The sequence below is a fragment of the Ictalurus furcatus genome, chromosome 1 (genome assembly GCF_023375685.1).
Source record: "Ictalurus furcatus strain D&B chromosome 1, Billie_1.0, whole genome shotgun sequence".
Classification (NCBI taxonomy): Eukaryota; Metazoa; Chordata; class Actinopteri; order Siluriformes; family Ictaluridae; genus Ictalurus; species Ictalurus furcatus.
In genome coordinates, this window is record NC_071255.1 from 22,690,190 (window position 1) to 22,717,886 (window position 27,697).

The 27,697-nt window shown below is 38.1% G+C and overlaps 1 protein-coding gene across 1 annotated transcript; it reads right to left on the reverse strand.

Annotated features, from left to right (window-relative positions):
• Positions 1-2,223: 2,223 nt before the first annotated feature.
• Positions 2,224-15,860, reverse strand: oprd1b (opioid receptor, delta 1b). The gene is made up of 3 exons (XM_053632722.1): positions 15,766-15,860; positions 6,431-6,786; positions 2,224-5,171 (listed from the first exon to the last, which is right to left on the reverse strand). The coding sequence occupies exons 1-3, from the start codon at positions 15,780-15,782 to the stop codon at positions 4,642-4,644; spliced, it is 903 nt and encodes a 300-aa protein (XP_053488697.1). The 5' UTR covers positions 15,783-15,860; the 3' UTR covers positions 2,224-4,641.
• Positions 15,861-27,697: the final 11,837 nt, after the last annotated feature.

Genomic DNA, 27,697 nt, shown 5'->3' on the forward strand with positions numbered 1-27,697 from the left:
AATTGTCTGCTTGTCATTCAGTAAGTTTCACCTTCTAATTAGAAAATTAAATTCTTTACTTGTTCAGCAAGAAATAAGCTATTAAATCCATTGTATTGAATTTTTTTTTGTTCTTTTGTAGTATAATATTGGATTCATTGTCACTCTCTTGCTTCCATTTATTTACGCGCACATTTTCACTCTCCTGATTGGACACGGTTCCTACCAATCATCATATAGTCAGTCTTTTATGCTTGAAGTGGGCATGGTGATGCTTGACTTAGCTGAGCTGGTGTATAATGTATGTTGACATTTCTATAACAGGATTTTCACAACTCATTAGCATTGTCTTAAAGTTTTTCTCCCCAGACTTAATCGTGTTGTTTGTTTTGTTTTGTTTTTGGAAAAATTACTGGCTTTTCATTGTTGTTCACTTTTGCATTTTCCCATCTGTTGTACAATGTGAATTTTACAAAAATGTTCTTTGAATAAATCTGACAAGGCATTCTGGTGTTTTGGGACCAGGTTATTTTTTTATCATCCCAGAATTCTTAAAAACCATAAAAATCGGACTAGATGGCATGATATTTATATTGTCTCCCTTGTGTCTATTCAGTTTGATAAAACCAGTATGTTTTGCTATAGTAAAGTGATGTCCTGCTGACAGTCTTTTCATCAGTGTTTCTGTCTTTGCTATCTAAAAGACTATGTAATGTGATGTGCAGGATTTGCTGCTGAAAGGAGTTGAAGGCATCTATCTATCTATCTATCTATCTATCTCTCTCTCTCTCTCTCTCTCTCTCTCTCTCTCTCTCTCTCTCTCTCTCTCTCTCTCTCTCTCTCTCTCTCTCTCTCTCTCTCTCTCTCTCTCTCTCTCTCTCTCTCTCTCTCTCTCTCTCTCTCTCTCTCTCTCTCTCTCATGTGCACAATGTCAGCGAGAGAAAAACAGCTCTGCTCTCCGACATGCTCTTGTATAACAGCACTCAAATCCTTGAGGAAAATAGGATCAAGCCTTTGAAGGTAAAACCCATTACATGATGTTTGAATTACATTATGGTTTTAATGTGACTGTCTTATACCTGGTTTAAAACGATATAATGCAATTAGCATTGCATCAGTTAAAGTGTTTTGGTACTTTCTCACTTAATGCTCTCTAATTGTACATGTACCATGCAAGTACATTTATTCCCTTCTGTTGATGGCTTTTTTTAATCTCATTTATGAGCATAAGGTCTGCTATCATTAGATATGCTATTAAATGTCATAATTTAGTTGTCCAAAAAAAAGTGATCCTACACCATTGAATTTAACCATTAATTGGCTCCTTTATTGCCATGGTAAAAACAAATCTCGTAACCTGACCGATCCATCTCCATTACTTGGTAGATGCTCTTATTTTAAAGTAAACACCAACAGCGTTGATAGGGATGCCTCGACTGCCAACAAGTGTCTAGTTCTTATTACCCATTGTCTCAAATACCCTTAAAATATACCTTGATCATGTTTGGAACCGTCCCCCCCCCCCACCACCACCCCTGGTGTGCGCAGATCTTGCATGTTCTCCCCTTGCTTTGGGGGTTTCCTCCAGGTACTCCACTTTCCTCCCCCAATCCAAAGACATGCGCTGTAGGCTGATTGGCATCTCTAAATTGTCTGTAGTGTGTGAATTTGTCGGCAAGTATTTGTGTGATTTAAAAAAAAATTTTTTTTATTTTTTATCCTGCAATGGGTTGGCAACCCATCCAGGGTGTCCCCTGCATCGTATCCCCTAGGATAGGCTCCAGGCTCCCTGTGACCCTGTGTAGGATAAGCGGAAAATGGATGGATGGATGCACTAACAAGAATTCCCTACTGACGGACCTATGGTAAAAGTCTTGGGTAGCCACCTCCAATCGACCAGTTCTTAAGGTATCAACATCTTATCCATCGTTTCTTTGAACTGTTTATAGTTCTTTTTTTTTTCTTTTTAATATAATAAGAATTTAAATTTCTCTAGAAATTGGTTTTGATGTCCAGCTTTCTTGTTATTTATGGGATCAAGTTACAAAGTACCTATATTAACACTTAAATAAAAATAAAAAAATCTAATTCATGGATTATATTTAGATTTATTCTTGTAAATACATCTCTGAACCATCTGAACCATCTCTGAATACATTAGCAAAACGGCTATCTCCTTGTCATTTATACAATAATTAATGCTTTATGATTTATATCACAAAACAACACACATTTCATCAATATTTCATAAATACACAAAAGGGTCCAACAAAATATATAAATGTTCAGAATATAATTCCAACACTGTAGTTATTATAATTCAGTTCCAATTGATGTAGATGCAGAAGAAGTAAGGCCTCGTACTGAAGTTGTACATGTTTGGCAGAGGACGTTTGAATACTCAGAATGAAAAACACTACAATCGAAAGCCACATTACCAAAAAGCAGCACATGAATAGATGTTGAACACTGCATCAACTTCTCATTTCATTCTGCGACTGGCACTAAACTCATTAAAATACTTGGGAAAATATCAAAAGTACTTTTACCACACAGAAACTGTCACCAAATACATGTAATTAGAATAATATTTGACTTGCATCCAACATTTGCTTTCACTACATTTCTTTCATTGTATTCACAGTCACATGTATACAAACATCTACTGAAAAAGAAATAGAATAAATGGTTTTAACAATGAAGTGGCCCACAGGCAGGTTTTAGTTTGTAACATTGCAAATGTGTCTGTGGTTGGCATAAACATAAGTTGGAATTTCAGTGACAGCATTTTTTAAAAATGATTTTACTGAAATTGAGCATTGTGCCTGTTACTGTGCAGATAGTAGCTTGTAAGACTTACTAATTTTCCTTCTCTCCAGCCACAGTAAGGCACTCAAAGCAACACTGCATGAGCCACTGGTTTGCTTCTGCAGTCTGGCCTACATATGACTAATTTATATTTAGTTCTCTTCATTGTCTGTACTCCAGTTTTGCTTTTGTGATGAAAAGTGTCCTGGAGACATAAATCATCTCAGCAACAATAGTGGCACTCTAGTATGCATGCAAAAGTCCATTGTGCAGAAAGTCTCATTAATCTAAGAGATGTGTAGATGACAACTAAAGGCATTGTAGACACTTGAACCAGTTTTTGTTTGTTTGTGCATATGATGGTGTATTTCTTTGTTTCCATTTCAATAGTCTCTTATGCCTTACGATAAAATGGGACATCAACCAGCTTTGACCAGTACAGAGATTCAAATTAAGAGTCATTATTTACACAGTTAAAAATATGATTTCACTGTGACAAATTTCTTCAATCCAGTCTCACTGTCGTCATAATTTCTCTGTTGCAGTTTGACAGCAAGTCATCTCTTCAACTATGAAACCTGTTTGAAGATTTGAAGGTTTTCTTTAAGTAAGGAATAATTGAAGACGGGCCGTTTAATTATTAGAAAATAATGCACAGAGTGACCATTACACCTCGGGTGTGCATTATTTTCTAATAATTCAACAGACCGGAGAAAATGATTCCGCTTATACCACAGTTGCCACACCTCATGAAATTGCTCAGATGTTTTATTTCAAGACATTTGTCAGGTTTTTGTCCTTAAAACGCTCGTGTGTGGAACTAATTTATTACGCACCCCATCTCAAGCCTCTATTGCTAATTCCAAAACATAATTTTAGAGATAGTAACGGAGGCTTCAGCCATTGATATGCCAGGGGATTGTTATCTCCAATAACTGCATATCAATGGATCAAGCTTCTGTTGTGCCTTGTGGCTGCATTGCCACCTTGGGTGCGCATTATTTTTCTAATAATTCAACAGCCTGTCACCAATTATTACTTACTTATTTTTGGAAAATCTAAATTTTTCTGTCATTTTGTTTGTTGTTGAATGTGTGCGATGTGGTGGACAGGTAAGTGACAATATATCCAATGGACAAAGAGCCTAGTCTTTTGCTGCCCATCTTGATTGGTGGACTAGCATATAGGGATGTTATGGTTATGGAGGCCCCGCCTACAAGGCCCGAGGCCCTAGGTGATTGCCTACTCTGCCTAAGTGAGGTCCACGAAGACATGGCTTAGCAAGGTTGGTGTAGAAGAACTTGAATCATCTGGACAGAGCCTTGACCTCAACCCCATTGAACACCTTTGGGATGAAGTGCAATGCTGACATTCCCCACACTTCCTCACCCAAAATCATTGCCTGACCTCACTAATGCTCTTGTGGCTGAATGAGCACAAATGCCCACACTCCATTTAGTGGAAAGCCTTCCCAGAAGAGTGGAGGTTATTATAAAGCGGGACTAAGTCTGGAATGAGATATTCATAAAGCACATGAGTGTTATGGTCAGGTGTCCACAACCTTTTGTCCATATAGTGTATATATCATCAAGGAATGATTATTGGGCTGACTGTTAAGGGGTCTATAATTCCAACTTGATCTTGTCCAAAATTTGTAGGATTTACACTGAGTTAGGAATTTAATTAGATTTTATAAGAATAAAAAGTCATACCAAAATCAACAAGAGATTATACTGCACCCTACGTCTCATAAGGGGTGACTCAGAACTCAGTGGTGGAGATTTGAGTGCACTCAGACTGTAGGTCATGTTGGTTTCTATTTGGTTGTCCAGGTGATCCCTGGACCAGCACTAGTCATGTGGGCTTTCTTACTGAATCTGCTATACCACAGACTGAGACAGGTTCCCTGGTGGTGTTGCGGCCTTGGGAAAAGCTGCTCTGGTTCATGTGAGAGCGGAAGGGCAGGCAAAATTCTCGAAAGCATCTCCTGAAGTTTTCATCCAGGAAAGCATACAGGACTGGGTTTAGGCTGCTGTTCATGTAGCCCAGAGCAATGCACAAGTGCCAGCTGATGATCACAAGTGGGTTCTTCTGGTCAATCTCTATGAAGGTCTTGATTATGATGAAGATATGGATGGGAGTCCAGCAGATGATGAAGGCTGCCACCACTACCAGCACCATACGGGTAATGCGGCGCAGGTTCTTGTCTTTCTCTTTGGAACCAGAGAGCATGCGTACACTTTTCAGCCGCAGGATCATCAGCCCATAGCAGACTGAGATCACCAAAACAGGCACCACAAAGGCAAAGATGAACACAAACATTTTCGTCACATTGTCATAATACCTTTCAGGGTCGGGAAATTTCAGCATACAGATGATTTTACCTAAGGAAAGATGGGATATTCAGTAACAATATTTTTACAGATGTATGTTTGTTGATATTTCCTTCAGTTTGAGGCTAAACTGGCCTCACCCATTAAGTTGGTGCCATCCCTAATGGTAGGGAGGTGTTTTTATTTTCTTGCTATTTAGCCTGCAGCCTTTTTATTGTAATGAAAATAAAACCATAGAACAAGACTTCACAATGACTACTGGGAAATAGGTGAGTATATGAACATGTCTTGGTGCTCACATGTAGGCAATGCCTTCATTAAGCAAAAATACAGAAAACCTGTATCTTGTTAGTCTGTTCCATTAACCCATTTACACTGCCAGTATATTTAATCTAAAGGTAGATCTACTACATGCATGATTTTTCACAAATAAAACAGTAATTGACAATATAATTATCACGCATTACAGTTTTAATGCAGTTTGTCTCACAAAAACTTGGTTTAGATCTAAGGAGTAAGTGTGTAAATTATGTGCATAATCCTTAAATGGCTAGGGCAATGATTCAGTGACTTTATTACAGTGTTATAGGTATTATTTAAAAAATTTTAAGGGCACCTATTATGGTTTTTCAAACATTACCTTTCATGTAGTGTGCTATAGAGCTGTTTGTGAATGTAGAAAGTCTGCAAAGTTTCAAATATCAAAGAGCACAACAAACTGAGTTATTGACTCCCAAAAGAAGGAACCGATTCTGAACGGCTGAAATGAGTCATTAGTAATTCCAGACTTACTTCCTGTACAAACCTACATAGGTTTGTAACAAATAGCCCCGCCTCTGGTCTTAAGTTTTTTTCCAGATTGAGCTGAAACGGTAATGGGCGTTTCCTTTTCCCGACACACGCTGACAATGGTAGACCAATCACAACAGACTGGGACATCTGACCAATCAGAGCAGAGTATGCTCTCTGAAAGGATGCATGTAAATCTATTCTATGAGACCTTTAAAACAAAATTAGGCACGTTTTAAAACCATAATAGGTGCGCTTTAATGCAACTCTAAACCAGGCTCATGTAAATGTGCCACTCCATATTTTTGCTTTTTGGTCCTAGTATCCACACTGAACTTCAGTTACTACATCTCCTGTTCTCATTTATGTCCCTTAAGATGATTTTGGCTCTCAAGGTTTCTTTTTCATGCCATTTCAAGCATGGTCAATATACTCTCTACTGCTCTATTGATAAAAAAAACACTACTAAATTCTTATTGCTTGTAACTGACATTATCAGATCAGCTTCAGAAAAAACTTACCATTGTCCGTCACTCTTGTTACAGCAATGATCATGATTGGAATACCAATGGCAGATGACAGGATCCAGATGCAGACGTTGATGATCTTTGCTTTGACGGGCGTCCTGAAATCTAGAGCTCTCACTGGGTGGCACACAGCGATGTAGCGGTCTACACTCATCATTGTCAGAGTAAAGATACTGGTGAACATGTTGTAGTAGTCAATAGCAATGACTGTTTTACACAGCAGCTCCCCAAAAGGCCAGGTCCTCATCAGATACTTGGCACTCTGGAACGGCAGTGTGCTGGTGGCCAATGCATCTGCCAGAGCCAAATTAAAGATGTAAATGTTGGTCGCAGTCTTCATCTTTGTGTACCTGTTGAGATACCATGATTGTCCAATTATAAAGTTGTTGGTAAACAGAAGCAAATATTGATGGATAGGAGACATTGATTAAGTTTCTTGTTCCATTTAAACTGTACTTCAGTAGACCAAAAAATTTAAAACTATTTATAGCAATAACTGTCTGTGCAGAATGGTCCATATTATTTTCTACTGATTAAACAGTTTGCAACATGAGATTTCATTTATCTTGCCACTGAGCATTTACAGGTGACCCGACCTACAAAACGTATGAAGAAATGTAGTGTACTTCAGTAATAATAGTAGGTGTAGTAAAAGTTAATTAAAAGTTCCCAGCAAAACAGGAATGTTTCAGTCAAATATCCTTCATCACATAGGCAAGCAAAGTGTTTCTGATGCTGTACGAGGTGAAGCCAGTTGAAATCAACCGGATTCACATACATAATACATGTTGATTCCAGTTCATTCTAATTATGCTTTCAAAGCTTTAAATAATGCTGCCAGAACATAAGTATCTCATCCATCATCATAACAACTATTAGTGCTGATCTGAAAAATAAAGAAAAACATCCAGTAAGTGGCAGTTCTGCAGATGGAAACACCTTGTTCATGAGAGAGGTCAACAGAGAATGTCTGGACTAGTTCTAACTGACAGAAAGGCTACAATAACACAGATAACCACTCTACAATTGTGGTGAGCAGAAAAGCATCTCAGAATGCACAATACATCAAACCTCGAGGCAGATGGGCTACAAAAGATGAAGAGCACGTTGGTTTGCACTTCTGTCAGCCAAGAACAGAAAGCACAGTGGGCACAGGCTCATCAAAACTGGACAGTTGAAGACTGGGAAAACATAGCCTGGTCTAATTGATCTCGATTTCTGCTGAGGCACAAAGACTGTAGAAAAAGATTGTCAGAATTTGGCACCAACAGTAGGAATCCATGGACCCAACCTGCCATTTGTCGGCAGTCCAGACTGGTGGCGGTGTAATGATGTGGGGAATGTGCCCTTGGCACACTTTGGGCCAGTTAACACCAGTCAGTCATCGCTTGAATGCCACAGCCTATTTGAGTATTGTTGCTGACCCATGCGCATACCTTCATGGCCACAAATTACCCATCTTCTAATGGCTACTTCCAGCATTATAATGCACCATATCACAAAGCAAAACTCAAACTGGTTTCATGAACATGACAATGAACTTAATGTTCTTCAGTGGCCTTCCCAGTCACAGGATCTAAGTTCAATAGAATACCTTTGGGATGTGCCCGAACGGGAGATTCACAGCATGAAACTGCAGATGAAAAATCTGCAGGAATTTAGTGAGGCAACCATGTCAACATGGACCAGAATCACGGATCAGATGTTTTCAACATCTTGTGGAAACCATGCAATGAAGAACTGAAGCTGTTTTGAGAGAAAAGTGAGGCCCTACCTAGTATTAATATAGTGTATGTGGACACCCATTTTAATTATTGACTTCAGGTCTTTCAGCCACACCCACTGCTGCCAGGTGCATAAGATCAAGCACATAGCCATGCAACCACCATAGATAAACATTGGCGGTAGAATGGGTCATATTGAAGAGCTCAGTGACTTCAAACATGACACATTCATAGGATGCCACCTTTGCCACAACTTAATTCATGAAATTTCTGTGCTGTTAGATCTGTCCCGCTCAAATGTAAGTGCTATTATTTTGAAGTGGAAGCGTATAGGAGCAACATTAGCACAAAAACTGTTTGTTTGGAACTTCCTGAAATGGGTTTTCATGGCCAAGTAGCTGCACACAGGCCTAAGATGACTATGCACAATGCTAAGCGTCAACTGGAGTGGAATAAAGCACACTGCCACTGGACTCTGGAGCAGTGGAAACGTTCTCTGGAGTGATGAATCACGCTTCATTAACTGGCTGTCTGATGGATGAATTTAGGTTTGGCAGATACCAGAACACTACCTACCAGAATGCACTGTGCCAACAGTAAAGTTTAGTGGAGGAGGGATAATGGTCTTGTGCTGCTTTTCAGGTTTTGGGCTAGGTAGGCCCCTTAGTTCCAGTGAAAGGTAATGTTAATGCTTCAGCATTAACAACAACTCCATATTAATGGCCATGTGTTTTGGAATGGGATGCCCAACAAGCTAATAAAGCTGTGATGGTCAGGTGTCCACATACGTTTGGTCTTAGGCACATACAAAGAAATGCTGTAGGGCAAATGATGCCTTCAAAAATAATGAAATTAAATGCTTCTATGCTTAAAAAAAGTAATAATAATACTATAAAGTGCAATAAACAGTAATAAATTAAACAAAGTCAATATTTGGTATGATGACCCTTTGCTTAAAAAAAATTAGTAGTTTCAGGTACTACTAATGTGTACAGTTCTATAAGGAAATGAGCTGGTAAATTTTACTGAGCATCTTGCAGAACCAGCCACAGTTCTTCTGGAGGCTTTGACTGTCGCAATTGCATCTTATTTTCGCAGCAAAATTCTTCATTGTTTGTTTTTTTTTGTCTGAAAAGTGGCCTCTTGTGCAATATGCTTCTTTCTTACTGACATACAAACATTTTTCTGTAACACTTAATTTTGTGCTGGAAAACTAGTTTTTGGAAATCTAAAATGTTTTTGTAGTGACTTTAAACTGTAGAACTCATATCTGTAACATAGTTTGTACTTAAACAAAATTGTGTGCCTAAGATTTTTGCACAGTACTGTATAGTGTACACTGACTTACACATGTAGGCAGATACAGGTGAAACGCCTTATTTGAAGGCAAGACAATACAGGTAAAAACAATTTTGGTCACATCAATAATTTTCGGAATTTTTTTTTTTTTTAAATTGCATCAATAACCTTAAAATATTTTTAAAAAAATCTGTGTCTAGATGACCTGCCATCATGAATTTTTACATGTTCATTCCTACAGGGGAATTTCCGGATATGTTGATTATTGTTGGATTTATGTTAGAATTTCATACTGAAAATGCCATAATCACTGATAGCAACATTTGATGGCTGTGTTCCTAGTTAGCTAGCTATCCATCACTCGTATTGATTAGTTTACTTTGATCGGCTTATAAGCCTGCCAGATTTGGTTTGTGTAGATTTTCAAAAAAAACTAAAGTCAATTATTTTAAATGTTAGTGTACCTTAAGATGATTAACTTGCTAGAAAAGGTTACGGTGTCTTACTTGCATTGGCATTTCAACATGTAAATGTATTCTGTTGTTTCAGGAGTTAATTGGGTTTGCAAGTGGTTTGAGAGAACTGCACATTGAACCACTAAATCAGGATCATCCAGTCAACAATTGGCTAATGCAAATGTTATTAAGCCTGGAGAGACTCTTAAAAGTTTTTGTTTTTTTCTTTTGCACAATGCAGTAATACAGGCACATTTTAGTTTAATGAACCTACAGGATACTAAATTGGGATCAGAAAGTAATAAGTACTTTATTTGTCCTCATGAAATTGTGGCCATGTATTGGTTTGTTTTTGGCAGTACATCTTGCATCCTCATCCTAACACTTTAATTAAAAATGTCTATAAGTAGTGTAGGTTTTTTTTTTTTTTTGCATTTATAAAATGCTTCAAGACGTGAGAGCTAATCTTCTTTACATTTGCTACTGCTACTATGTCAGTTTGAATTTACGGCCTAGTCTTGGTAACAAGTCAACATCTTTGAAAAAAAACAGACAAATATCAGATTGTGTCATATTGGCAACTCAATCCTGTTAACCCAATAATCCACATATGATGATGATGATTTCTGAGCATGTTTCATCTGCAGGTCTTCACAGTATCAAGCTCTACTTTGTGTATTTGACTTCTCCATCTTGTCTGCCAACAAGCCTGTGTGCTGCTGGCTGTGATCTCAGCCTGCTCTAAAATTCTGGTTCACGATTTGGATTTGCAATTGTATTGCATCAACTCCTCATTGTGGCAGGTGTTTTCAAATACTTGAACAGTGTTTATTTTATTTCCAGTTTTACTATTTAAAAAAAAGATGAGATATATGAAAACACCTTACCATACAGCAAAAGAGTTAAGAGCCATTCCATTGAATAGGTGACATTTGCCTGGTGTAACTCAAATATTATACTTAATTTTTTATATTTTTTTCATCACTGAATCTAAAAACACACATTTCACTTTTCAAAATGTATATTGGTCAAGCTCAGGTAAATTTATTTAATTTTTTACAAGGTTTCAAAGCAGGAGATGCATTTTTCTCAGTCCTGTTACCAAAACTCGTGTCTTTTTAAAAAGCATCTTTAAAAGTAATGTCAACTAATTCCTTTGTTTTCCTCTCACAAAAGTGTTTATTTTAAAGAAATGCTTGGTTGCATGATTAAAGAATTGATATTTTTTACTAAAAAAAAAAAAAAAAAAAAAAAAAAAAAAAAAAATCACTCTATGCACAGGTGTTTTTTTTTTTAATGCAAAGCCATTTTTTCATTTTAAAGGAGAGCCAAACCCCAACTTAATAATTTTTTATATCATGTAATTAATTAAGATATTGGATAAATGATTGACATAACACAATTGATAAAAGCCATGGTTTAACTTTATATTTTAGAGAAAAACAATTTAATAACAGGAATGAACGCTGAGTAACAGGAATGTGTATCCGGGGTGTGTGTCCCCCTGTGAGTGTGCATAGCTTGTGTGTGTGAGAGAGAGATTACTGAAGGAATCTGCTATGTGCTTGTACTTCATCACAGTGAAGAAGATGGAGAGAACAGAGATAGAGAGTGTGGTGGGTGTATCTCCTTCCCCATCAGCATGTCATGGTGGCTGTTTCTGGCTTCTGGGTTCTCTCAATCTTCATCTACAAAACAAAAAATGTTACAGAAGCTACATCCAGTGTTTTTGCTAGAATTGCACTCAATACAAGAAAACAAACTTGCCTGACCCTTTCTAAAAAAGCCTTCTCTAGTTTGGCCAAGACTTTTCTCTCAATTTCTATGTGAAGAGCTGTGACTGGCCTCGGTGGTGGGATGATGCACACAATGTCCTCAAACAAGTACCAAAGGATATCTTCGTGGGCTGGCCAGAAAAACCTGTTGACCCCAATCTTTTGCATACAACAGACCTCAACATGTGTTTCACTTGTATCTGTGATGACACCAGCATACAGTTCATTGTATTTCAGCACACATCATTTGCCAACAACTTCAAGACTTAGCCACTGAACTTCTGTCCCATGGGAGCGGTCTGTTGATTGCTGAACTTGAAATGCTTTGCATTAAAGCACCCACAGTTCAGATTTTGTATTATTGTGAACAAGCAGCTGACATCCCTGTATATCAGTTCTCCATGGGCTAGGGACACTACCTGATGGATCCTCATAATGGACAGAACTGGTGGCACATCATTAGGTATCTCTGAAACTGCTTTATCAACTACTTCCTCGCCAACAAAAAAACAAGTTGATTTTTGTCTCTGTCTCTTGCAACACAGCAAACAGCTCTTCAGCATCAGGAATGTCTCTTGCTTGGCTGACTAGACTGTCAGCCCTCCTCTTCAGGGCCCCTCCCACACCATCCAGGGCAACCTTTCCCGTGGCTCGCCTCAAAAAAGTTCCATGTCCCGGAAGTGAATCCTCGCCTGAGCAGCTCATTACAAAACAAGAAAAAATTATTGTTGTTTGTACTGAGTGCAAGGGCCATCGCTATAAAAATGGATAGTGGAGACCTCCAGATGTGCACTCTGCACATAATCAAGCACTGGTGACAAGTGCTGCCAGATTGCTGGTGGGCCCTTTTTCTTGAGGGTGACACTGTGCTGAAGGACATAGGGCGAGGGGTTGCATGCACATAAACCACACCCGTGTGCAGTGTAGCCTGCTGATGTGATGCTCCGAAGTGCACTGCCTGTATTTCTGTGCTGTACTTGCAGAGGTAATTTTCAGAAAACTCTACATGAATTAAGAATTCATGTGCTTTTAAGCTTTGTCTCACTGCCCTGTAGTGGATCAACTGATTGTTGATGTTAAAAGTGTGTCTGTTAAACCTATGCAGCAGCAGGTTTAGCTGTTACAGCAGTTCTTCTTGAGTGGTCTGGAACTCTTTTTTTTTTTTTATTGTGAATTTTAGATGTTTTGCCATTGGGGTCATTCTTGTGCTGCTTATCCATAACTACCCACTGAATATAACACTTTATTCTCTGGATTGTACTCTGTAGAGACTGGGCAAGAGCAGTCCTTGCACTCAGAACATTCTCCATACATGCACTTCGTATTTTCTGTATCACGTGATCTCTTTCAAAAGGTCATCCAGATTGATTTTACCGATTATTTTCAAGTAGTGTAGCTATTGCACAAGAACCTCCACTAGAGCTTCATGAAACAAAAGGGTCTTCTGAATGGACAAACTTGGAAGCTGTCAACTGTTTGTTTACTTTTGTGCGTGGAGATGAATTTTTCTTTTTAGTGCGCTGGAGTTTTTTCTTGTACTTTTGTGCTTTTTGTTTGGTTTATTTTTTCACCAGAACCTTTAGTTCTTGAATTTGTTTATAAAGCTTCTTTCGTGTTTTTCGGCTTCTTCTCTGCCCTTGATTACGTTGCCTAAAAAACACATGCATCACAATAAATTACACATTGCAATAGTCAGGAAAATGTACTGTTACGTTGATAAATTACCCTCTATGACCTGATGGCTAAATTCATAGGGTAATGTAATCATGTCTATTTTCATTAAAAGTAACCTCTAGCACATTGTCTTTGGCACATGATCCATTTAATAAAATAGACCTGGAAGTGCTTAGCTATGGATGCACAGCTTGCTCTGGTGATAACTGGGGGCTGTGTGGAGGGGTGACAAGGTGTTGGAGGGCTTCTTTCCTGTCCTATGGTAATTCTCCCTCCCTTTTCTGCGTCTGTGCTTTTCTCTCTGACTGAGGTCATAGATTAATTTCTTCCTGCCTGACTCGAGGTCTTTTGTGTATTTTTCACATTCCTTCTCTAAATATTTCTGTCTCCTCTCTGGGTCTGCATCACATCGGGTGCGATAGAGTTGCTGCTTTTCTGCAGCACTTAGTGGTGGATTGGCTCCTTGTAAGCGTGGTATTCATATTATAAAACTGATACGTCTACAACTTAAGTAACGGTAACTGTAAAACTTAATCAAGTAAATCATATTACATAAACTAATAATCACACTAATAAATCAATACGCCAGAGGATGCTACTCACCCCTGTTATGGTTTATATGAGTAACATATAGGTAACAGGACTGAAGTTTTTAGCATGGAATTAGCAAATATATGAAATATAGCCACATGGCATACATGCTAATAGCATGAGGATACTGAGCAAATTCTAGTGATTTTACCAAAAAATTTTATTTTTAAAATAAATGAATGACATCTAACAAATAATTTAGGTAACAAGACACTGTGTTAAGATTTACCTTTTCAGACATAGTCACAATATCAAATATACAGAAAAGAAAATGAGAGGACTTACTTTTGGTCTTCCAACTGCCTTCAGAAGAGCCAGATGATGCAAATTCCTGTTGAAAATGTGTCTTGTGAAATGTACCAAATTTTTCAGAGGGGAGAATGTGTTCGGGTCACAGGACTGAATGAAAACCTGGGGACACGACTAAAATGTGTGTTATCTAAAATATTATGGATTTCTCATGGGGAAAAAAATTTAAGCATAGATTGGATATAAAGTCACAACAATGCAAAAAAAAAGATTTCTGAAGGATTTTAATAATTATATTTCATGGTAAAGTATAGAGATAGAGAGTGGGGACATGCAACAAATGCTATTTTTTGTGTTCTAGGTAGTTTTTATTAATATGTTTTTAATTGGACATTTAAAATTTGTAGTTAGCTTAATGTGCAGGACACGTTGCTTAATAATAAAATATGTTTTAGAGTTCATTTTTATGCATTTTTATACATATAGCCCAAAAGGACCCATGCCACACCCCTTATCTCCCTCCACTGGCTTCCTGTAGCCGCCCGCATCAAATTCAAGGCTTTGATGCTCACGTACAAGACCTTATCTGGAACAGCACCCTCCTACCTCAACACTCTCCTTGAGGATTACTTTCCCCTCACGCAATCTGTGATCGGTTAATGACCGACGTTTAGTAGTGTCTACTCAGTGTGTCTCAAGGTCCCTTTCCAGAAACTTCCAACTAACTGTTCCTCAGTGGTGGAATGACCTTCCAACCTCAATCCGGACCACATAACCGGTCACTATCTTCAAAAAACAGCTAAAGACCCACCTCTTCCGTGAGCACCTAACTAGCCCCTAAAATGTCAACCCCACATTATCCTTAAATTAAAAAATGAAACAAATAAATAAAATAAACCCTACTCTGGCTCTTACACCTCTACTCTGCACACTTTGCTTTTCTAGAACTCAATTAAAAATCTTGTATTGTAGCACTACTTGTATTGTTCTCCACTTGATCTATCCCTTTGCTTATATTTCCTCATTTGTAAGTCGCTTTGGATAAACTAGTCTGCTAAATGAATAAATGTAAATGTAATGTAATGTCCAGGGGACAGAAATGTCCGCCATTCGCTGGAATGGCTCTTAACAGAGTGTACAAGGAACAAATGCCCATTTCTCCCTCTCCTAATGTTCTGCTGTATATTCTGTGCACAATTTACGTTTCCATAATTTGTTGTTAGAGTAACAATTTTGTTGTCTAGTAGCCAAACTATACTCACTGGCGGTCGTTACTGTAGCCGTTTTGACTCTTTAGTTTCAAGGGCAGGATCTTTTACACACATTGTTGTTACTATACTCAGTGATAAAAAAAAAAAAAAAAAACAAATTAAAAGAGCTCACGTCTTAAAGTTAAAACTCTAAGAAATGGCACTGTTTAACGCAGCCTATATAAACCAGGCCACCCTTTAAAAAAAAACAGGTCATTTCTACTAGTGACAACTATTAAACAGTTTTAGTTTTAAAGCAGGTTATTTGTTGTTGTTTAGTTTTGTTTGTTTTGCAGTAGAAAGTACCCGTACCTGACCACGCCGTACATAACCAGCACGTTTCCCAGCAGCCCCAGCGCGCAGATGGCGGAGTAAATCGCCGTGATGGAGATGGCGATGATCACAGACGTTCTCTCGCTCACGGTGCTCTGTGCTGTGCTCCGGTTAAACGGAAGTCTGGTTGGTTCCGAAAAGTTATCATTATACGCCATGTCTATATAACGTTCATCAAAGCAGTTCTCGGTCACCGCTGGAGGATCCATGACATTCCTTGAGCTGTTTCCGAGATTTAAATGCAAGAAATTCAGCAGTCTTGTAAATAAAGTATTCGTGATGCTTTCCCGAGGTTATAATTCAGAATTGTGAGAACAGATGCGCGCGGTGTGCAGAAGTGTGTCCGCTCTCAGTCACGCGTCCAGTGCGCTTCCGCGAGCTTTACATGCACGCGCTTTAGAGTTTGCGCGCGCGAGGAAACTGTCCTAGAGTAAAGCATCAAGGATGGGATGGTTTCTGTTGCTTTCAGATGACTGGACGGTTATAGTAGCTGACTGTGTTTCGACTTTTTATTTAGTTTTGTATTTTTAATGTAACCTAGTGCACAGAAATAGGCTGTTTGCTTAACAAGAACTACATTCATAGCACAGTTTCCCAGCCTGGACCTGCACATTTGAGTGTTTTCCCTTCCCCCAGCACACCAGATTCAAATAATCAGCTAATTAACCTTCCTGAATTACACAGAAACGAACAGGACATGAGGTACTCCAGGACACTGTTGGAAACCTATGGTGTATAGCACACAACCAAATGTGTTTGGTTCAATACAACGAAACCTAAATTATATGAGCCCATCTCCAGTTATCTCCAATTGCCAATGATTACACGATGATCCTGATTCGTAATTATTTCCGTTCAGCCATAGCAGTGCTGAAATTGATTTGACGAACACTTGTTGCCAAGGCACTGAACAAGGACATAGAGTATATGTTGAGCAAGAAGTACAGATTATTGATTAGCTCAAAGCAGCCACAGAGTCATCGTGAATCATCCCTTAATTCAGATAGCAATTGTACAAACAAAACACTTGATATGTCTTCCTAGCTGGCATTGATTTTCTACAAGACTATACAGCACAACAATATTCAGTAGTGTCTGACAGCATTCCCATCGATTACAAAGGAAAAAGCAAAGCCATCTGTTTGTTCAGGTGCTTGCTATATGTCTTTTAATAATATAAAAGCACATGCAAACTAAAACCATTTGGTTGTAGCTCCTCCACTGTTGCTACAGGTACAAATAGTTCTGAATACAAATCATGCCATGCTGTACCACACTGACCAGTAGAAGAAAAAAAAAAGCTATTAAAGAGCTAAATAAAGAGCTATGTTGACCACTGAAAAAAGATGCATAACTGAGCAGTAAATGAGGGCTACTCACAAACACTGGAGTCTTGTTGAAGCATGTACAATGTTTTCTGATTTCTTCTGTTTTTGTGTATATCTCATACTAAATTGTTTCAGAAAGTAAAACAAAATCTAAGATAAATCAAAGGCAACCTGAGCAAACACAAAATACAGTTTTTAAATGATAGTTATTTATAGAAGCAAAAAAGTTATCCAATACCAAGTGGGCTTGTGTGAAAATGTATTTGCACCCATAGTTACTAATTCCCCAAATCTATCAAACTGCATTCGTAACGGGGTTTAGCTGGACTAGACTCAACCAGGCCTGATTACTGCCAGACCTGTTCAATCAAATCACCACTTAAATAGAACTTTTTCAACAGCATGAAGTTGGTTGAAAGGTCTTACTTAGTAACACACTATGTGAAAATTGAAAGAAATTCCAGAAATGCTGAGGAAAAAGGTGATTGAAATACATTAGTCTGGGAAGGGTTGAAAAGCTATTTCAAAAGCTCTGGGTCTCCAAAGGACCACAGTGAGAGTCATTATCTTCAAATGGAAAATCCCAGCACACTAGTGAATCTTCCTAGAAGTCAAAGACCTTCCAAAATTCCTCCAAGAGCACATCAATGACCCATCCAGTAAGTCACAAAAGAGTTAAGGACAACATCAAAGGACCTGCAGACATCTCTTGCATCAATAAAGGTAACTGTTCATGACTCCACTATCAGAAAGACACTGGGTAAAAATGCATTTATGGAAGAGTGGAGAGGTGAAAACCACTGCTAACCCAGAAGAACATTAAGGCTCATCTAAAACACACCTTGATGATCCTCAAACCTTTTGGGAGATTGTTCTATGGATGAGTCGAATGTGGAACTGTTTGGAAGACAGGGGTCCCGTTACATCTGGTGTAAACCAAACACAGAATTCCACAAACGAACATCATACCTATGGTCATGCATGGTGGTGGAAGTGTGATGGTGTGGGGATGCTTTGCTGTTTCAGGGCCTGAGCAACTTGCCATAATTGAGGGAAACATGAATTCTGCTCTCTAGCAGAAAATCCTAAAGAATGTCTGGTCTTCAGTCTGGAAGTTGAAACTCAAGCGCAACTGGATTATGCAGCAAGACAATGATCCAAAGCATAGCAGTAAGTCCTAGTCCTAGAAGTAAGTGAAAGACTGATCTCTAGTTATCGGAAGTGTTTGGTTGCAGTTATTGCTGCTAAAGGTGGCACAATCAGATTTTAAATTTAAAGGGCAATTAGTTTTTCACATTGGTGATGGGTATTGGATAGGGGTTATTTTTGCTTCAGTAAAAAAATAATAAATAAAAATTATATTGTGTGTTTACTCCGGTTGCCTTTGTTTTATGTTGTATTTCGTTTGAAGATCTAAAACTCGGGTGGCACAGTGTTGTAGTGGTTAGCACACTTGCCTCACGCCCCCAAGGCTGAGGACTTGACACCTGCCCCAGCCCTGCTTGTGTGGAGCCCACATGCTCCCCCCCATGCACCCCCAACCCAAAGACGTGCACCATAGGTTGATTGGCATGTCCAAAAAGTGTCTGTAGTGTATGAATGTTTGTGATTGTGCCCTGTGATGGATTGGCACCCCACCAAGGATGCTAAAACCTGTAACATAAACATAATTTTATTTCTGAGTAATTTGACCTAAAGTTATAAAGATGCAACCTGCCATAGAATATCAGGAAATTTACTGCTATAACACCTGGACAAATACTCCATGCTGTAAGTATATCATTCTGATTCTTGATTGTGTAAAATATTAGATTCCTGCATTAGGCATAGTTTCTAACTTCAGACTGGGGGATGCCATAAAACTGATACCTTATAAATAAACTGGCACTTGAAAATACCTCTTAATGTTACTTTGTGAAAAAACCTGAGAAAGCAGAACTATAATAATTACTAAATCAGGACATGATTTAATATAAGCTGTTATGGATGGAAGATTTCTTTTCCTATTTAGCACTTGTGCTCCACCTGAAATGTTCTGACTTATTGTATAGGATGAGGGGTTCATTTTTAGCTAGAACTGATTTAACTAAACAAATAATTCACATTATTCATATTTATGTCTGTGACTTAATTTATCACATATTCCTTTTTTCAGCATTTCTACATTTTGCATATTTGTACAAACATATGACTAGAAGGACCATGGTTTTTAAATTAAACAAATGTTTACAGTCAGTACTCTTTTAAGTACTTCTTTAACTTTTCTTTTGTTCACATCCATAAGGTCAGCTGCTCTCCGACACACTGGTTTGGTGGAGGAATTGTGTTTATCATTAAGAATGATAAACAATGTGATTCTTTTCCAGAGATCTCTTCTGTACTTCACTGGTTAAAGGAATGATGCCCATTAGGCAGTAGATATGGCTTGATAGATCGGTGTTGTGTTTAAATACATCATGCTATAACGCTGACATGGAGTGATGATGGATCTTTATTACACATCATTCAGAGTTACATAATATGCTTATACTTTGTAGAAAGTGATGATACAAACAAGTATAAACTGTTTGCTCACAATATCTATTATATTAATTGTATGTCTACTGCAGGTCTACAACCATCCCTCTCTTTTTGTTTTGCAAATTCTTTGCATAGGACAACAACATAATAAATGTATAAAAAAATAATTAGATTTTTTTTTTTCTCACACATAGTGCATAATAGCATTTGATATATGTTTGTATTTGATGCATTAAAAATTAATGTCAAAGGGAAAAACAGTGTCTGTTTTGCTGTGGAGGACATTGTGCTGGCATAATTTGGGTCCATTTGTCCCCATGATGATGTCCCCATGATGATGTCCCCATTCACAGGGCACAAGGGCTCACTGAAGAGTTTGATGAAAATGATGTAAAACATATGCTGTGGCCTTTACTGTCACCAAGTCTCAACCAATATGAACATCAATGGAAGATTTTGGAGCAATGTTTTAGACAGCACTCTGCACCACCATCATCAAAACACCAACTGGGGAATATCTTTGGGAAGAAATCCTTCTAGTACAGATTCAGAGACTGATAATCCATGCCAAGGCCCACTTGGCAGCTCATGGCAGGCTAGCACCTTACTAATACACTTTATGCTGGTTTGTCTTTCAATTTGTCACTGTCTGTATGGTTACTACCAGAGGGTATTTATTCATTTTACATCATTTATTGTGTTGTGAAACTATTAGGTTTAGTCAAATGTGATGTATGGTATGTAATATTTTCAGTGACATCTGTAAATGGTTATTAGTGTTATGCCATTAGATTTATCATCATTTGATTTTGGAACTTGGAAGTGAAATGTTTTCAAGCATTTTGTAGTATAATACTGCTTTTTAAGGATCAGGAAAAGCTTTAAGCAACAATGCAACTAATGTTTAGTACAAACACATTGATTCCCAGTGGCCATTATTGATTAATGTAAAACATACAGCTACAAAGTGCACTCTAATCTTCATTTCAGGTCCCATGACTTTTATACTTCCATTGAGCAGTTCCAGGAAATTATCATTATGAACCTCAAAATCAGCTGAAAGCTGCAGGCAGAAATGTAATGTCCACATAGTACATTTGTCTTTTTTTTTTTCTTTTTTTTTTGCCAAGTGTGAAAGGAATATATTAAGATGCAGATGACCCAGTGTGTCTAAGGGCCTACTCAGGATGAGGCAGGGTCCTGGATTAATTATCACTAATGTGAGGGACAGAACAAACCACGAATACTATTAACATCTCATTATTTCTCTGCCTCTTTTACAAGAAATGATATTGAATTCAGCCTGTGGGGAGCTCTACAGAAAAACAGACCCTTAAATTCTCTTCATTTGTTTGGAAAGGGCTTTTAATCATTGCTCTGTATTTTGATGTGATGGAAACAGTCTGCCATTACTTATCTAAGTCATATAGGGTTAGTAGACAAGTTAAAGGCCATGGTAATAATCTTTCACATGTAAGCAATCTAGATTATTGGTTTATTAGTTATTATTACAGCCATCATTTCCATCCTCTAAAATTGGTTTTACATTTAATTTCGAATTTAAAGAAATGCTCAAATATTTCTTATGTACTATTTTGTTCCTGATGTTGGAATTCAGTCATCTTGCTTATGTTGATTAGGTTTTGTGTTTCTATATTTACATTTTAATAACATATATTATTCACTGCTATATTTTTCACACATAACTAGTTTTTATGCTTCAATGTGAATTTATGATTTTAATCTGTCCTAAATGGCTTCTTCCTTTGTTTACATTAATTTAATTCTGGTGGAGAATGTAATTTCTTGTGTACAAACAACACTAATGTATCTGTATGTTATGTGCCACAAGGCTTAGCTGCAGTGGTGGTATTACGCATGGAGGAAACAGAGCATTAGATAATGAGATGGATGACACTTGCCTATGGGGACTTATTAGCTCTTTCTTCTCTGATTAGAACAGCATTATCAGGAGCACAGAACACACAAACCTTCCTGCTTCTTATGCTGTCATGAGTATGTCCATGGGGACGTGTCATTCTCTCTCTTTTTAGCAATTTGTTGTGTGTTTATTTTATTAGTTACACAGATTTTGCACATGTGCCAGAAGCCACAAAAAGCCCTGCACACAAGCTTCTGTAATGTGCAGCTTTGCAGCTCTGATAGCCCACACAGCAGACAGTTGAATCACTCCTACATCAAAACAAAATGGTCCTCAAGTGGGGAATTTCATTAGACAGCTCAGTAGGTTTTATTTATTTATTAGCCTATCTGGAACATTTTTGTATTATGAGGTTCAGCAGTTGATCCTTTGGCATGTAAGACATGATGCACATGTAAGAATAACAAAAGAAGTAAAAAGAATTTATGGCTTTACCAAGGCTTTATGATTAGTTTCATGCAGTTGTACAACCCCTTATGTAGAAATAACATGTGTTTAAAAAATAAAAAAAAAAAAGCATATTTCAGATATAATAAGTTATTTGCAATTTCACAATTCAATATGCTTGTTCCCAAAGAAATTCTTAAGAGCCCGATTGAGAGGGTGTATGAAATACATTGCAATTTCCTAGATTTCTGCTCAGTCCAGCAGGAATATATTGTGCTGTCCTGTGGGGTAATGTTTAATGGACTCCAATGATAAACATTGCAATATTGTAAGTAATTGTCAATGACTCACCTCACAAAAGACATGCATTGATAAAGTGAACATTGCTTCCAGTGTCATAATCTTTCTGTATACCTGTATTGATCCATGCTCCAAGAATGTGTCCTTTATGTGAATGGTACAATAATTGCCTCACTGAAGGTGTACTCAGGTCAACCAGTACAGTGCCACTGCAAATATATAAAATATATATCTTACACTTCTGGGACTGCTTTTAACTAGATTTTGGAAAGTGGCTGTGGAAATGTGTGCTCATTCAATCACAAGAGTATTAGTGAGGAGGCCTGGTGCACAGTCAGCATTCCAATCCAGTTTTGCGTGTTGCTCCGTGGAGAAAGGTCCTCTGGTTTTCTTCCACTGTCCAAAAACAAGCAGGCTGATTGGCTACACTAAGTTGACCTCTGTGTGTGTGTGTGTGTGTGTGTGTGTGTGTGTGTGTGTGTGTGTGTGTGTGTGTGTGTCCTCAATCACGACCACAAAATCTGTTTGATATATCGCTTTGGTTGTATTCCTCATGTGTAAGTTGCTTTCGATAAAAGCGTCTGCTAAATGAATAAATGTAAATATAAATTAAAAGTAAATGTGTGTGTGTGTGTGTGTGTGTGTGTGTGTGTGTGTATATGTGGTGTGCATGGTGGCCTTTGATGGACTGGAACACTATCCTCTGTGTGTGTGTGTGTGTGTGTGTGTGTGTGTGTGTGTGTGTGTGTGTGTGTGTGTGTGTGTGTGTGTGTGTGTGTGTGTGTGTGTGTGTGTGGTGCCTGGCACATTATCCAGTGTGAACTCTCCTGCCTTTCCTGGATAGGGTTCAGATCACTTGTACATATGGGTGGACATAGTATCAGCTGAAAAAGTGAAGCCAAAATGTCTCTGAAGCACTATAGTGGTTGGCTGCAGTATAAATTTTAACCCCACCCATTCCCTTTCCGTTCAGTTCACATTGTTATCTCCCACAATATTTTTCCATATGATTAATGTGCTTCATAGGAGTTATTTGATGATAATTATAAGACCATGGTCACTGAGGTGAGTGACAGTTTTGGACATCACAGTCAAGCCTCATGAACACATGCATTTTCCAGCACGCACTTGAAGCTCTTGACAGTTCTGTAGAAAAGCCATGTCTTGTTCTAAGAGACCCTCAGCAGGGCGTTCTTTGCAGTTATGTTGCTCATTTCGATGTCTAAGCTAGTTGTTGTGCTGATATTATGACTAGAAAACCAAAGTGAGCGAATAAATCAATGTCATAAATAAAGGCAACTAACACTAGCTGAATTCGTAACAGTTTACTATTGACTGTATGACCTTACCTAATACTCAAAGTAGTTTGGTAAGGTTAGCCAGCCACTCCTTTTTAAACATATTCCACCAACAGAATGAGCAGAGCATAAAAGAGCACAGTTCTCCATACAAATAGCTAATTTACTGTGTCAGAGATAGATGAAGATCATGGAGAGCTGAGATTTTTTTAGGCTGTTTTGTGTACAAATGATGACTGCTGTTTACCTATATTTTCAAGATGTACGTTACATTAGCATGTTAGCTAGCTAGCAAATGATAGTTTGATCAGTCATGACTCAAAGCTTTAAAATCTTTTCCTGACAATGGTAAAATCAATATACTTGTTGTAATTATACTACTACAATTAGTCCATCCATTTTCTATACCACTTTATCCTTTTCAGGGTCACGGGGGAAACCTGGAGCCTATCCCAGGGAGCATGGGGCACAAGGCAGGGTACACCCTTGGGTGCCAATCACACACACATTCACACACTATGGACACTTTGGACATGCCAATCAGCCTACCATGCATATCTTTGGACTGGGGGAGGAAACCAGAGTACCCAGAGGAAACCCCCGCAGAACATGTAAACATGTGGAGAACATGTAAACTCCACACACAGGATGTGAATCGAACCCCCGACCCTGGAGGTGTGAGGCGAACGTGCTAACCACTAAGCCACCGTGCGCCCCTTTTATAATAATTGTAGCATTGTGCGCTATAGGCCAATCAAACCTCCAGTTAATCCCCAATATCATAGAAAAGGTTGTAGAGAAGGCAAATGTCATGAGGTTCTGGTAAAAACAGGTTTGAAAATGCAATGTAGTCAATCATGCCATTGCATCTGTAATACACCCACTTCAGCTGAATAGTTGACTAAGGTGTTGGGAGCAGATAAAACACTCAAATGTGCAGGGCAGTGTTAGGTGCAGGATTAGGTTTGGGAACCTGTGAAGTAGTATAAATTTTGGGACAAAACCCTAGAGTTTTGCTGTGGTCTGACTTGAGTAATGATTCTGGGATTATTGATTTTGGCCAATCAGTAATCTGCATTTCTTGCTCATACTGTATGGCCCTGTTTGGTACCCTGGCAACAAGTGTTAGTTGAACCAATTTCAGCATAAGTATGGCTCATTTGTGAAAATAAATTCTAGGAATCAGGATTTGTGCTTTACACTATCCACCTTCAATCAAAATCTGATAAATGTTGAGGGGCTAAAGCCACCCACTGAATTTAATCTCCTACACAGCAAGATGGAAAATTGAGGTGATATTGGCACTGTTTGAGTTGTCTGGTTATCTGGTCTTTACAGGATGTAGTAGCAAGTCAGTTCATGTACACTCATTTTATTTTCATGGAGCAAAAGCAATTGTGGAAAATTCTGATTATACTGTAACTCAACAAGAAACATTAACTATAAGAGATTTTTCACATTTCTAAAGGAAGTATTGATTAATCAGTGTTTCCGATGAGATGTGAGAACACTATCAGCTACCTACAGTAGAGAAAATAACATACAGACATGACAGAGCAACATTCTTCTTAGATGGTAGCTCAGGCTTCTGAAAAATCATACCTACTCATCCCATTCAGGGCGTATTGACACTTCATGTCGTGTTCCCGGGATAGATCGGATCCACCATAACCAAGATAAAGCAGTTTCTGAAGGGAAAGGCAAATTAACTGTTTGAATGCATAGAAAGTATTTACACTTGTAATGATGTCATCTGGGGAATGCCTAAAAGGCAACACAACAATAGATTAAGGCAAATAGTAAAAAGCTAGAGCAAAAAATTTGACTGAAAAAAGAAAAGCACAAGGCTCAACTTGAAACCTTGCTTCCTTAAAACTTCTTAGCTCCGCCTTCCAAGGAAAGGGTACAGGGAAAGAAAACAAGGTCAGGAGGAATTTGTTCGTATTATAAGGTCCATTTGGACTAGATAGACTAGATTGGAGATAGAACCTTACAATACTAAGACAAGAAATAAACAAACAAACATATTTACCTACTAATGACACGTTGCCAAGTGTATAACAGATCTGCATATACACACTGAATTCACTTTAAGTAAAATATTATTATGCCTACATCACATGCTTAAATGTTGATGTTTTAAGATAATAAGATTCTGAAGGATGTAAGATCAAAAAATTAAGTATCATATTTTGCAGTGCATCCCCAAATCACAGCAAAATGAAGGTAATCTCAAAACCCCCAAAAGCAAAAAAGTAGAAACTCTTGTGACTTGCAAAATTTATTTGCGAATGTATCACAGCACACTGAGCCAGTGTGCGAGCTTACAAGAGTTGATGTCATGTGGCAATAGCAAGGTGAAGATCAGTGGGCTGAAATGGACAAGCTGAAACCTGCCCAGAAGGTGTTATGATATAACCTTTCCAGCTACAGTTTCTGAAGCTGCTTCAAAAATTGTAGCAGCCTTGCAACCACCTTATCCCAAGGGTACAGTCCGGTGCTGAATACATCACATGTTGTAACAGTTCTGTGGGTGAAAAGAAAAAAAGCTTTCACCAGCTTGTGTGTGGAAGAGAGATCATTGTACAATATGCTGGCTGTTGAGACAGAAAAGAATGGTCGGTGTCACTGAAGGAGCCAAGTTGCAAAAGGACTACAAGCATACTCGATTCGCAGAGATTAAATTTCAGTGGTAAATGGAATACATTTAAAATGAGAATGCACTGTTGTCCCAATGGCAATAAAAGAGGAAATGTTCAGTAATTAATTTCTTAATTGTAGATAATGCAGATAAAATGCAGAATGAAATGATGCTACATATAGGTCACAAACACAACACATAAATAATGAAGGGAAGGATAAAGTGCAAATTGTGCAGGTAAATATGCACCTCACAATGTAACAGAATGATACATTGATTGATGCTAAATGATTTGAAACTGAACATCACTGTCTCCCTCACTGTGTCTAATCTAATCTGTGTCTGTTCTAGACATTTAAACTTTTTTTTTACATTTTTGATTGTGCTCAAGGATCATGGGGGCTTAGTGGTTAGCACGTTTGCCTCACACCTCTGGGATTGGGGGTTTGATTCCTGCCTCCTCTCAGTGTGTGTGGAGTTTGCATGTTCTCCCTGTATTTCGGGGGTTTCCTCCAGGTACTCCGGTTTCCTGCACCAGTCTGAAGACATGCGTTGTAGGCTGATAGCTGTTTCCAAATTGTCCATAGTGTGTGAATGTGTGTGTGTGTGTGTGTGGGTGTGTGTGCAATTGTGCCTTGCAATCTGTTGGCACCCCATCCAGGGTGTCCCCCACCTTGTGCCCCGAGCTCCCTGGGATAGGTTCCAGGCTTCCTGTGACTCTGTGTAGGATAAGAGGTACACAAAATGGATGGATGGATTGATTGTGGTCAATTGAAATTCTAAGTTTATGAAGTTTTTTTCCTATAAACATCACCTCACTATTTTTGTTGCAGACCAACTTATTTGTTTTTCCCATTGTAAAGAGATTTTACATTTGTACTCCATGTAATGGTTTATACAGATAGCACAGTCAGTTGAACTGGTCCAATTCTACTAGTGCAGCTACTGAAGATTTTCATAACATGGTTGCATATATTTTGACTGAGTATATGTGTTCACAGTCTTTAATATTTGCATCATATTCTACATAGTTATTCTAGTAATAGCTTGGACAGATAATTACTGCATTGGGCAAACAAACACAGCTCACTCAATACACCTATCAATCAAACAAATAAATTGCTTAAATGAAATAGAATAATATACTTACTTATTGATGTATAGCCTAATGAACAATTCAATTTAATTATATCTTTTATTTACAGTATACACTTCATATTTAGCATTCCAAACATTTATTACTTTGCAAGCTAGAAGTCTAATTTAGATCTGTTATGACGATAGTCCAGTGAGAACAGCTATTATTCATCTTCAGCAACTCTGACTCATGATTGGATAACTGGAGTCTTCCATTTTAAGAAGGATGTAGCTTTACTATAATTGAGACCACAGTTCATTGGGTTGGATTTATTGGATTTATTGGAGCATAATTATGAGGTCCATATCTATGAGAAAATACTGACAAATATCTTAGGAGTACCAGCGCCTTATCTAT

Bases quoted from the DNA above. Each gene is read 5' to 3' on its own strand.
- oprd1b (XM_053632722.1), bottom strand. The intron at 5,172-6,430 runs GTAAGTTTTTTC...ATCTTTCCTTAG, and splicing joins AACAAGAGTGACGGACAATG to GTAAAATCATCTGTATGCTG.